Raw genomic sequence first — 13,573 nt, 5'->3', positions numbered from 1 at the left:
CTTGGGGTGGCATGTGCGGGGTGGGGCTGGGCGGTCTTGGTCGGCCCTGTAGGAAGAGAAGGACAAGTGTCACCGTGGCATAGGCCACTGCAGAGCTGCTGCTGGTCGAGGGGCGCTCCAGTCATGGGGCAGGCCTTGGAAAAATCCGTCCACAGAACCCCCGGACCAGGCTGCTGATTAGATGAGGGTTGCATCAGGTCCTCAGGCAACTTGGGAGTCGGCAAGGGTCTTCCAGAGGAAGGTGGAATTCAGATCCAGGCTTGGCTCTGCCCCTTCCCAGATGGGTGACCTTGGGCCAGTCACTTTTCCTCTCCCGGCCTCAAAGTGCTCTGGACGCGAGGCTCCTCATTCCGCTTACCCCTCAGAGTGTACTAGGGCGAAGTGACACAATGGACGCGAGCTGCATTAGAGGCCAGCGAGTGCTACTTATTATGCTAATAGATGCACGCAGCGGGTTCCTTTCCAGCGGTTTCACTCTGGTTAAGCGGTTCCTTCCACTGTAACCGAGGTTTCTCGCCTCGCTGCCTCCCGCCCCTGCGGGCAGGGCTCTGCGGACCGCAGGCTCCAGGGCCGTTGCCATTGTTCTTCGAGGCTGGGCGGCAGGGGAGGGTTCGGGCGGACCAGACCTCGCCTTTGGTCTCTGCCTCCAACCCGCACCCCCGCGGCGGCGAGCCTGGGAAGCCCCTCTCGCCGATCTTTCCCGAGGACGCGAGTCAGCCCCAGAGCTCTCCCGAACGGCGGCCGAAGACGCCCCCGAGCGTCTCCGAAGAATCCCGACCGCTCTCAGTCTCCGGAAAGAGCCGAAGGCGCTTCCCACCCTCGGCCTCCCGAGCCTCTCCGAAAAGGCCCGAAGTTTTCCGAGCGGCCGTCCTGCCGGACTGCTGGAGGCGGCCGCAGCGCCATGTTGGATGCTCTGCTCGTTGAGTGAAGAAAATCCGCCGGCATCGCCTGAGCCCCGCTACCGAGAAGGGCGCCGCTTCCCCCGGGGAGGGGGATAAAGACCCCCCGCCGCCGGCCCATGAGGATATTGCCGTGAAAGGTCCGGTCTCTCCGCCTCCTGCCCCCGCCGGGTCCGGCCCCCCCCCTGGGGTCGCGTTGTCACGGAGACCGGCAGCCGGTGGTGCTGGCCCGCGGGGCGGCTGCTGCTGCCGGCGGCGGCGGCGGCGGCGGCGGCGGCGGGCGTGTGTGACCGGCCCCGGCCCCCTCCTCCTCCTCCTCCCAGACTCCCCCCGGCCCCCCGCTCCCGCCGCCTCCCCGGGTCTGCCCCCATCCCGCCCCCCCGCTGCCCCCGGCCCCTGCACCCCGGCGCGCCCGGTCCCGCTCTGGGGGGGTTGGTGGCTTCGCTTTGCCATGAGTTTACCGCAGAAACCGGCTCTGAAATCAGGCTCAGCGGCTGCAGCAGGAACCGGACCCGGCACCGGAGCGGCGGCGGCGGCGGCAGCAGCGGTACCGCCTCCTCACCCGGCGGCAGCAGCAGCGGCGGCGGCAGCGGCGGCGGCGGCGGCGGTAGCGGCCCCTCCTCACCCGAACATCAGGGCCCTCCAGACCCAGGCGCCCCAACAGTATCCTTTTCACCTTCCTGCCGGCCCTTCGGCTCCTCGCCACAGCCCAGGGGGCCCGTGGCTCCCCGGGGACCCTCCTGCCGGCTGCCACAGTCCAGCCAGGGAAGGGGCTGCCGCCCGAGTCCCCGCAGCCGGGTGGGCCGGAGCTTTTGGGGTGCCCCGGCGGCAGCAGCACTTTGGGGGGGGGGCCCTGGACCCTCTGCAGTACTGTGAAAACTAGCTCCGCTCGGCCCGGCCTCTGCAGCCCTTCCCTTTTAGAGCTGGGGGACCCTTCCCCCTCCTCGCCTCCCCTCCGCCTCCCCCTCCTCGCTTCCCCCCACCCCCCCCCCGCCTCTCCCTCCTCGCTCCCCCCCCCCCCGCCTCTCCCTCCTCGCACCCCCCCCCCCGCCCCCCTTTATTAGGCCGAATTTGCTGGTGCCTGGGACCAGCCCTGCGGGGAAGGCTTTTCTGATTGTTGTGAGGACTACACCCTCCTCCTCCTCCTCCTCCTCCCTGCTCCCCCCCCTCCTCCACCACCACCACGACCTAGACGACCACCTCCTCCTCCTCTTCTCCCTCCTCCACCACGACGTCGTCGTCCTCCTCCTCCTCCTCCTCCTCCTCCTCCTCCTCCTCCTCCTCCTCCTCCTCCACCATCTCCCTTTTGCTCCCCCTGCGGCGGGGCCTGGTGGGCTTCCCTAGTTATTATTAGTAGATAATAAACTTTGTTGGTAAATTTCCTGTTTGAAACTAAGCTCAGCTCGTTTCTGAGGTAAGTTGGATTTTAAATCTATGGTGAAAATGTACAGAAAGCACCCCCTCTGGCTAATGTTGTTTAGTGATGGGGGGGCGGGTTGTGATGTGGTTTGTGGTGGAACGCGATCTGAGGAGGAAATGTTACACCGGACGCTTCCCTGTCTTTGACCTTTTTAAAGGAAGAGGAAGTTAACTGACATTACCCATCACCCTCAAAAGTCTCACTTCTTGGAAGGCTTGCGTTATGATGGATATTTTTAAAGACTTTAATTTCCTTTTCTTAGGCCTGATGTCTAGAGGGGATCAGGGCTCCTGGAGGAAATTCTAGCATTGAATGTATCTAATTTCATGTTATTTACTCGATTGTAGAATTTTTGGACAGCTTTGATTGAAAAGACTTGATGGCGAGGTATTTTAGTCAGAAACTAGCCGGTGAAGGTAAAGCGATGAATTGATGAATTCCACGGAGATTTAGAAAGGTATTACCTACCTGAGAATAACATTTCATCATGCACCTGCCATCCCCATCCGTTGTATTCGTGTAAATCAATAAATAACCATTGGATGTTAGATGTGTTGTGTTTTTGTATTTGTGTCATTTTGTGTTTGACTTCCAGAGAGGGTAGGGCGTTAGAGCGTATAACTGCTGTGAAGTCCACAGATGATTTCACAGTCCGTAGTTTGACTCCTGCCTGTATCGATTGCTTTGAGAAGGGAAAGGTATCTCCCTTCTGGAGTCATTTCAGGTCATCCTTTTGGTTTCTGTCAAGTGTCGTTTTCTCTGTTCTCTAAATATTGTTATTCAATCCAGGCAGTGTGGTGCAGAGTAAAGATAAATTCCGTTCCAGTGTGATGTGTGTACTGATTTCATAATGTTTTTAATCTGCATGATTCTGTTCAATTAAGAATTTTTCACGGTTGAGAATGCTAAGTGACACCTTAGTGTTGCTCATGGAAAATCTGGTTAGTTTTGATCAGTATCCCTAGTTGCTTTACTTTAGGAAAAAAAAGATTGGCTGATTTGCCTGCTTCAAGGTGGAGCTCAGTGCTGGATCTGTTGAACATATCTTCATTTAGTGAGTTTGAATTCCTTTCTAATTTGTCTTTTTTTTTTTTTTTTGGTCTTGACTGCTCATGCGTGGTTAGGGTTATAAGCTTATGTACCATACCACCAAAGTAAACTCTTCAGTCCTAAATTGGAGCTATTTTGGCAATTTAGCATTGAAAGGAAGCCCATAGTGTTCTTGATGTGCAGAGTGATAAGTAAAGGACCAGTGCTTGGTGAATTTGGTGGTGGTACTTGGACACAAGGAGCTGCGACTCAGATGTTTCAAATGTGCTTTTTCTCAAGGCATTTCACAAAGAAAGGACTTATAAAAGCTCTGAGTTGGTTGCAACATGAAAGTAGTTACTAATACTGCAACAATTGTTAAAGGGCATAAATTTAAGGTGTAATTTCCAATGGAGAGGATTCTTAACGCCTGTTTGTAGTAATAATGAGGTAGTTGATTTTATGTGGCTTTGCGTTTTTGCTTTGCCTCATGTCAGAAGAAATTAAAATTCTTGATGTATTTCACAGTTCTGTTATCTTTTTGCTTTATGTGCTGCAAGGTTTCGGTTAGTAAAATCTAAAAGCTCGTATAGTAAGTGAGGTATAGGTTACGTTTCATTAGAACAAAACGATGAAATGTTATCCATGGTAGTGGGGAATTGGTTAAAATGGATCCAAATAGAGCAGTGCCGCTTTTCTACCCTGAGGGAGTGTGGGAATTTGTATCTGTTTGAGGAGAGTGGCCATTATGTGATAAATTGACACGCACGGAAACTTTGATACTGGGGTGAAAGCTGGAGTTGCTCTTTCTATGGCTTGGTTAGCTCTCCAGTTCCTCAAAACATATGGGTGCAGTTGTGTTCGAATTGAATTAATAAGTTCATGTAGTATTTTAAATTTGTAAAAATACTGAAAGGAGATTCACCTGACAAAGTGTCCTTCGTTTGTACTTAGTGTTCAAGTGACAAATCAGAAATGAAGGGAAATGTTGGCAGTAATGAATTTGAATATAAACCGGGACCTGCTCAAGTAGACTTTGTTCTTACATGGCAGGCCCAGAAAACCACTGCAGGTACAGGCCTTTGACTGCAAAGAGGCAGGGATTGGGGCTTGGGAAGGAATGGGACATGATGAAGGGTGGCAGGGATGAAAGGATAAGCCCTGCTGTGGAAAGTGCTACTGGTGAGGCAGGAAGATGCTTAGAGTTTTTATGACACAATCCGATATGAATAGTTTATGAAATTGGCACTTAAAGATACTTGCCTTGAGATATGCTCAACCCACCTTCCTCGTATGAGCTTCCCAGAAGCTCTGTTGAGCATCTTAAAAGTGATTCTTAACCTTTTCTGGGTAACAAACAACTTTGACATTTTTGATGAAAGCTTATAGACCTTTCCACAGAGACTGTTGCTTACATTTTCAGGGGCTTCTTGGACCTCCCCTTAAAACCTAGTCCCTTTAGATGGAAATTGCTTACCCTTCAGATAATTAAAGGTAAATGAGTTTGGATTTAGGTGCCCAAATAGTTCTGACTTAGAACAATTTTGAGTCTGTTAGGAATACACAGTGTTCTATTTATACGGAAAGACTTCAGGGTGTCATTTCTCCCAGAGCTGCTGACACTTCTGGGGAGTCTAGTTACTGTTTTGGGGCAGCCAATTTGGTTAAAAAAATCAGGGCAGTGGGTTCTTTGAAGGAACTAGATTTGGTAAAGGCCTCTGGCAACCCCAAAATGACATATTATAAAAACAAGTATGCCCATTGGCTTTTCGTTTTGTTTTCTGTGTTGATTTTCAGTTTTGTAGGTTGAAGCCAGTAACATTTGTTTTTTTCTCTTTTTTGCTTCTTTACCAAAGTTAGATCTGAGTAATAATAATAGTATTCATTTATCGAGTGCCTACTCCTCTAGGTACCATACATGCATGGTTTTACTTAATTCTCACAAGAATCTTTACGAGGTAGGTAGTGTCTCAGTTTTATAGATGAGGAAACTGAAGAGCAGAGAAGTTAAATAATGTTCCCAAGGTTGTCCATCTAGTAATTGGTGGCCCGCAGTTCAGACCGTGGTATGACTAGCTCCAAAGCTCACAAGCGTCCTTTCTACTGTGCCACGTTCCTTCTTACCACGTCTGCATGTGAGAGTGGGAAGTAGCTAGGGGAAGGTCTGTATACAGTAAAGAGGCTCTGTGGAGTAATCTAGACTGCCATGATACTGTATCTTGTTTTAATTAGTTCATAGCCACGTACTGCTAGACAAGTAGGTTATCTGTACCTCACTGGGCCTTGCAGCATAAGAATAGGCCTGCCTCATTTGACTCCATGCCTGTTTCTGCTTGTTCAGAAGTTAGCAAGGCCTCCAGCAAAATACCATTGTAACTAGCAACTAGAACTCTTAACTCAGGAAGCGGCCAGCAGTCTCTCTATTCCTAAGCCCCACCACCAACAAAGATGGATGTGTGGTCTTAAAGGGCAGATCCTCTTCCAGGAAGAAGAGGGGGAGATTGATGCAAGATGATGCAGAAGGAAGAACGTGACTTAGACGCCGGAGTCACACTGGCTCTTGCCTCCGCCGCTCCTAGGCTTACAAGTCTTAAAGTGTGGTATTTTCTGTCAGACGGAGATGAAACCACTTAAAGACTAATGATATGTTGGTTTTCCACATTGGGGTTTTTGATAAGATTTTTACAAAAAGTTCTGTTGCTAAAAAATATTTGAAAACCATGTTTTGTTATTTTTGTTCTTTTAATGTTTATTTAGTTTGAGAGAGAGCTTGCTTGGATGCAAGCAGGGGCGGGGCAGAGAACAAGAGTTGGATGCTTAACTGACTGAACTACCCAGGCGCCCTGAAAACCATGCTTTAAATCATAATAGGGTTGCCACATTTTAGCCATTTATATTGGGGACTTAATGTAAGTGGCAGGTTTTAAAATGCATTTGTTCTTTTTTTGAGCACCTACTGTGTGCCAGACTCAGTGCTATGCTAGATCTAGGTTTGAAAAGCTTTTGCCTTCAAAGAAGTTGGTCCCGACAAGTGAATGACAATACCATGAGGCAAGTACCTTCATAACTCTGCTGTAAGAGCTTACTTAGTCTTATGAAAAGGAGGAATTAGAGCTTAGAAGAAACTGACATCTAAGCTACATTAGAAGAATTGAGTAAGAATTACCTGAGGTGTCAGAGCTTTCTCCTGCCAGCTGACTTTTGCCAATTCCATTGCTGTTGCTGCTGCACAGAACTTTAGTAAATGGATTTCAGTCACGTTTCATGTTTTTAGCAGGAGCAGAGAAGCTGGAGGAGGCAGCCCAGAACATGGTAACCAAAACACAGTTGCCACAGATTCAAAGTATCTTCTGCACCATAATCTGAAGAATTAGAGTATGAGAAGATACATTTCAGATCTGATCTCTGTGGTTGGTCCTTTCCTAGTCTCCTTCCCACTCCTCCCATAATACCTCCCTGTCCTTTTGAAACTAGATTTTGACCTGGAAACAGTACCAGCTAGCTTTGAAATATAAGTAAATTTAGCTTGATGTGTTGAGAAGTGTACCTGATTTGGAGTTAAAAAAAAATCTGGATGTGAGTTTGAGTTTTCAATTTTTATAGAGGTATTATCCTGGAATAGTCACATAACTGCTCTAGGCATCAGTTTCCCTTTCTCTAAAATGGAGGAATTAGAATAGTTTATTAAGTGACTCTCTTGAATTACAGTGGTTTATAAGTCTGAAGATTATGGTGTGAGGTTTGTTTTGTTCTTCCAAGTAGGTAGGAAGGATTTGTAGAGACCTACTAATGGATTCTTTGTCTGATGGTCAGTAACATGTTTCTGTGGTGACATATTGACATTAGAAGCATGCTAGCATGGATCATGCGGAGGGCACCTTGCTTATATTAGAAGTCTCTGGTTTGGGGCTTATTAAAGTTAGATTTAGGGGCGCCTGGGTGGCTCAGTTGGTTAAGTGTCGGACCCTTGATTTTGGCTCATCACGGTTTGTGAGTTTGAGCCCTGCATTGGGATCTGTGCTGAAGTGTGAAGCTTGCTTGGAATTCTCTCTCTCTCCCTTTCTCTGCCCCTCCTGTGCGACCTCTCACTCTCTCTCTCTCTCTCTCAAAATAAATACATGAACTTTAAAAAAAAGGACTATATTAAACAAAAATAAAGTTAGAATTAGACAGACTGAAATGCCTCTGTGACTTCCTTATCTTCGCCTCTTGTGACAGCAAAGATTGTATGATGACTTGAGACCATAAAATAAGGTGGCCATGGCCGGATGCTGGCTGGCTCTCGTTGATGATAACAGGTAATTCATTATGAGATATAAGGGAAAGTAAATTTTGGAGTAAACTCTTGTGATGAGACACGATCTATTTTTATTTTAGGAATAATACTCCGATCTAATATAATAGGAGACTGTTTCCTGATTAATAGCCAGGTGCCTGACTTCAAGCAGTGTATACATTGCAGCTGAGATTTACATCGATGAAGTATTGCAAGATCCCAAGCTACTTCTGAATTCTCAAATGGCTCCTAGTTCTTTGGCTTGCTGCCAACCAGAGGGAGTTTTTGAATCTTGTAGCCTCAGCTGAAATTTGAGATAGTTTAAACTGTTTTAAGTACATTTGAAATTTGTCAGTTTTTATGACCTTTATTAACTAGTAGCAGTTTTGTACTTTTTCAAGCCCATGTGTGTTCCCTCTCATGAGATTCTAAATTTTATCAGTAGAATGTGAGGTCCCTAAAGGCAGAGATTTTTGTCAGTTTGGTTTGCTGTTGAACTGCCAGCACTTGGAGCAGTCTGTGGCAGATAGGAAATCTGTAAATGTTTGTTGAAATGTTGGTTAAGTTAGTCTGGGGATCTGTTTTAGGATAAGTTTTAGGGCTAATATAGATGGAACCACAAGACTGCCCTAAAATTGTTTTGTGCTGATACGTAATTGATAATAGTTCCATAATTTTATTTGAGATGGAATAACATGGACCCAGTTTACAAAGTCATCTAATTTGGTTGAGTTGCCTTTGAAGAATAGATACATGTGATTAGGGTTGGTAGAAGGCCAAAGAGGAAAAACATTTATAGTTAAATGTTACTATTACAAATTTTGTTTTATGATTCTACGAGTAACATAATCAAATCAGGAAATTAAAAAATATGGATAAGTAGAAAGTCACTCATAATCTTAGTATATAGAGACAACCACTGTTAACATTTTGGTATATTTTTTTCTGTACTTTCTTCTTTTCCTTTTTTTAAAAAAATTTTTAAAAGTTTTTATTTAATTTTGAGAGAGACAGAGACAGAGACAGACTGTGCAGGCAAGCAAGCAGGGGAGGGGGAGAGGGAGAGAGGAAGAGCCCCAAACAGGCTGCGTGCCAACCCTGGGCTCGATCTCACAAACTTCGAGATCAGGACTTAAGCAAAATCAAGAGTCAGACTCTTAACCCACTGAGCCACCCAGGCTCCCCTTCTATACTTTTTTCTATGGACTTTAAGGGGCTTAAATTCTGCCCTTTTTTTTTGTAACATAACTTGAGGTCAAATTACATATAAAGGCTTTTTTTTTTCAATACTTGACAATTTTATTGTTAAAAAATGACACATATATATGTGTGTATATATATACGTATGTATACATACGTGTGTGCATATGTATATGTGCACGTATATATATATGTATATATATAGTTTTGTATCTTATTTTGTTATTTAATTCTCCACCAGCAGAAAAGACTTTTTGGTTGGTTTTCTTAATTTGGAATGAATTATTTTTTGTTCTTTGGCAAGGTTTTCTTGAGGATACTCTTTTACCTTTGATTTGTACTCAGAAGGTAGGACTGTACATTAGAAAGATAAGAGCTGAAACCTTTATCAGTAAGTCAAATGTTTTTGAGTTACTGTGGCCAAAATGTTTTGCATTATTTATAACATTAAATTTGATGTAACTTCACAGGTTTTTTTTTTGCTCCTACAAATATGTACATTTTTTAACCATCCTTTTGAATTCATCTTCATGTATTCAAGCATATTAAACTAAAACAAGAAAAAAAAAAAAAAAAGACTGGTGGCCAAGGTGGTATTTACTCCAGATAGTTTTGGAATGTATACATGCTATCATGATAGCTCCTTTAATTGTTTTTCAGGAAATGTTGATGTTACATAGAGTGATTGGAAGGAAGGAGGAAAGGAGGAAAAAACAATAAGGGATTCATGTGGGGTTAGAGAACTTGAACAATTTTGGAATGACAGGACGGGGGGGTAGGGGAACAGGGTGGCGGTAAAGTAAATACAGCCAATTTTGAGCCAGAATACAGCATTTTTAAAAAACATTTATTCACCTTAGAGAGAGAGAGACAGAGTGCAAGCAGGGGAGGGGCAGAGAGAGAGGGAGACACAGAATCTGAAGCAGGCTCCCGGGGAGCTGACAGTGCAGAGCCTGACATGGGGCTCAAACTCACAAACCGCGAGATCATGACCTGAGCCAAAATTGGAGATTTAACACACTGAGTCATGCAGATGCCCCCAGAATACAGTATTTTACAGTGAGAATGGAAAGGTAGAATAGAGAGGGATGTAAGAAAGGGTGGGAAGACTCCTGGCTTTTTCTAGACTCCAGAAAATAGCATATAAGAGAAAGAATTTGAACTGAAAGGTGAATTTAAAAAATATTGGAAACAAGAGTTTAAGACTATGGTCAGGGTTTGGATGGGCAGAGGGGAGTGGATTGTGGTGAGTGAGCAATCAGCTTGAACAAAGGTTTGGGCTTGAAATAAGCATGCTGTATGCTGGGTTGTGAGAATCCTTATTAGTGTGCTTGGAGTGGAGGGCTCTTGTGGTAGAATGCTTGAAATAATGGATCCACGTGTTAGAGGGCTTTGAATCATAAGAGAAGGTTAGGGGCGCCTGGGTGGCTCAGTCGGTTGAGCCTCCGACTTCGGCTCACATCACGATCTCGCCGTCTGTGGGTTCAAGCCCCGCGTCGGGCTCTGTGCGGACAGCTCAGAGCCTGGAGCCTGCTTCGGATTCTGTGTCTCCCTGGGTCTCTGACCCTCCCCCGTTCATGCTTTGTCTCTCTCTGTCTCAAAAATAAATAAATGTTTAAAAAAAAAATAAGAGAAGGTTAGGCTTCATTTGTGGGAAAGAAACCGTTACTTTTTTTTTTTTATGGCTTTATTGAAACACAGTTTGCATACCACACAAGCCACCCGTTTAGAGTCTACCATTCAGTAATTTTATGTTCACAGAGTTGTGCAGCTATCACCAAAATCAATTTTAGAACATTCTCATCACTCCCAAAAGAAACCCATTGGACTTCCCATTTCCACCTCCCTAATTCTGCCTGAAGCAAATACTAATCTGTTTTCTGCCTCTCTAGATTTGCCCATTCTGCATATTTCGTATAAATGATACAGTATAATATGTAGTCTCTTGTGACTGGTTTCTCTCACTTTGCATAATGTTTTCAAGGTTCATCTGCATTGTAGTATGTTTCAATACTTTTTTTCAATTGCTGAATACTGTTCTGTCACATTTATTTATTCATTAGTTGGTGGACATTTGGGTTGTTCACCTTTTTGACTATTACGTATAGTTATGCTATGAATGTTTAACGTGGATATAGGTTTTCATTTCTCTTGGGTATATACTTTGGTACAGTTGCTAGGTTTTATAAGGTAACTCCACGTTTAACATTCTGAGAAAGTGCCAAACTTTTTCCAAAGTTTGTGCCATTTTACATTCCTACCAGCAAAGTATGAGGGTTGCAACACTTGTCATTATCTTTTTTTATTATAGGCCATCCTAGTGGGTGTGAAGTGATACCTTATTATGGTTTTGATGGCTAATGATATTGAGCATTTTTTCTTGTGTTTAGTGGCCATCTGTCTTTGGAGAAATGTCTGTTCAAATCCTTTGCCCGGTTTTTAATGGGTTTATTATTGAGTTGTTAAGAGTTCTTTATATATTCTAGATCCAAGTCCCTAATCAGATATAACATTTACAAATATTTTTTCTCATTCAGTGGGTTGTCTTTTCATTTTCTTGATAGTGTCCTTTGATGCACAAAAATTTTTAATTTTGATTAAATCAAATTTATGTGTTTTTTTTTTTTTTTTCCTTTTGTCATTTGTGCTTCCTTAGTGTGTGTGTAAGAAGGCTTTCCCTAATCCAAGGTCATGGAAATTTACTCCTTTGTTTACCCTAAGATTTTTACAATTTTAGCTCTTACACTGAGGTCTTTGATCCATTTGGAGCTAATTTTTTGTGTATGATGTGAAGTAGAGGTCCAGATTTATTCTTTTGCATGTGACTATTCAGTTGTCTCAGTACTATTTGCTGAAAAGAGCATTCTTTGAATTGTCTTGATGCTTTGTCAAAAATCAATTGTATTTCTTTTGTTTCTGTTTTTTATTTATTGGGAAACTGACATGATGGAAACAGTGTTTTTGAAGATTTGTTGAGGTGTGAAAGTTGGAAGATTTATTTATTTAAGTAATCTCTCCACCCAGCGTGGGGCTTGAACACCCAACCTTGAGATCAAGAGTTGCTTGCTCTACTGACTGAGCCAGCCAGGTGCCCTGCCATGTGCAAGTTGAAATAAGGAACAGGAAAGATTAAGAGACTAGGAATGACATCACAGAAATACATTTAAGGTTTTATCATCTATTAAATGCTTGAGATTTTGTGAGGTGTGCTATTTATGAAATATGACTTATTGAAGAAATGAATTTTGATCATTTCCACCTCTTGTATAATGCCTAAAAAAACAGAAGAGCTACTCAAAAGAGATTTTGCCTATCTTTATTATTAAGATAAATTCCTATTAAGCAGTGATAGCTTTGTGAAAAATAACATATGGGCATTTGACTATTTTGCTGTGCTGGGAAGAATTGAAATTGTAAGTTACAAATTCTTGGGTTATTTGTATTATTGTATTTCACATAGGATATTCGTTCTGCCTAGAGCATTTATATAAGTTTCAAATTAAATTTGATTTTGTATTTATTAGGTTATACCCTCAGGCTATTCTAATGTGTATATTATTATAAAGAAATAAAATTGGGAAATACTGCTCACCTCTTGTCTAATAGGATCCTTTCTGCTATTCAGGAAAAGACCACATTAATGAGGCTTTTTGTAACCTTTCAGGTCTAATAAAAATGGTTTTGGACAAAGATTTTCCACAGTCACACAATCTCACACACACACACATACACGCAAAGTCTCTTCAGTGACTTGAACTATTACAGTGTGGGAATGGGGTTGCTTATTTTTTAAGGTTTTATCTACTTTTAAGTCTTATAAATTGTTATGTATATCTTTAGCTTAGCTCATTAAATACGTGAAGAAAGTGTATCTTAATTACCGATGGAAAATTTTAATGACCTCAAGTACCTGATTAATATTGTTGAGACTTTGAGGCTAATATATTCATCTGATACTTTCAATATTACATTGTTGATCCTTTTTAGAAGTATAAGAATTTGGAACCAGTCCAACTTCCTGAGGTAGCTGCTGTTTCAAACGCAGACAGCAGAGTACTTGACCTTAGCTTAATATCTTTTACGTTGTGACTGGGTGAGTATACTTGAATGTGGTACATTTTAGGTAAGATAGTGAAAGCTGAATGCTGCTCTGGAAAGTCAGTGATTTTATTTTATTTTATTTTATTTTATTTTATTTTATTTTATTTTATTTTATTTTATTTTATTTTATTTTATTTTTAACATTTATTTTATTTTTTAGAGAGAGCATGAGCGGGGGAGGGGCAGAGCGAGAAGGAGACCAAGAATCCAAAGCAGGCTCCAGGCTCCAAGCTGTCAGCACAGAGCCTGAGGCGGGGGTTGAACTCATGAACTTTGAGATCATGAACTGAGCTGACTGAGCCACCCAGGTGCCCCTTATTCTTGACTTTTGAAAATCGTAATTAAAAGATACAAGCATATAAGCATGTACTGGCTTATTTTCCTTTTATGCAGTCGTCTTTGGGGATCTTTGGTGTACCTTTCTGGTCCGGTCTCCCAGGGGCATTTGTTCTGAGCTTGAGGGAGATGCCTCTAACTTGCCAAAGCATCAAGTTAGTGCAGACTCAAGTTGATTTGATATTTTTAATAACAGTAACCACTTTGACTTAAGATCTCCTTTCTCCTGTAATGGTCCTGGTTTGGATGGTAAATTATACAGTCATCCTATCTAGTAACCTTTATGTAGAGTTTAGAAAATTAGGAGTCTTT

General features: G+C 43.1%; 1 protein-coding gene across 16 annotated transcripts in view; it reads left to right on the top strand.

Moving 5' to 3' along the window:
• Window positions 1-924: 924 nt before the first annotated feature.
• Window positions 925-13,573, top strand: part of EIF4G3 (eukaryotic translation initiation factor 4 gamma 3) — a 313,590-nt gene continuing 300,941 nt past the window's right edge. For 11 of the 16 annotated variants that reach the window (XM_042952612.1, XM_042952615.1, XM_042952611.1 and 8 more), the window contains exon 1: window positions 1,316-1,562. In XM_042952612.1, the coding sequence (XP_042808546.1) occupies window positions 1,351-1,562 (212 nt within the window). In that variant the 5' untranslated portion in view covers window positions 1,316-1,350. Of the gene's footprint in view, window positions 1,040-1,309; window positions 1,563-13,573 lie in introns of those variants that run through there. The other 5 variants (XM_042952623.1, XM_042952618.1, XR_006206249.1 and 2 more) reach the window with 3 other exon arrangements.

Source organism: Panthera leo, chromosome C1 (assembly GCF_018350215.1).
Source record: "Panthera leo isolate Ple1 chromosome C1, P.leo_Ple1_pat1.1, whole genome shotgun sequence".
Classification (NCBI taxonomy): Eukaryota; Metazoa; Chordata; class Mammalia; order Carnivora; family Felidae; genus Panthera; species Panthera leo.
The sequence above is the reverse complement of the archived record's forward strand: the minus strand, read 5'-3'. Positions and strand labels throughout refer to the sequence as shown.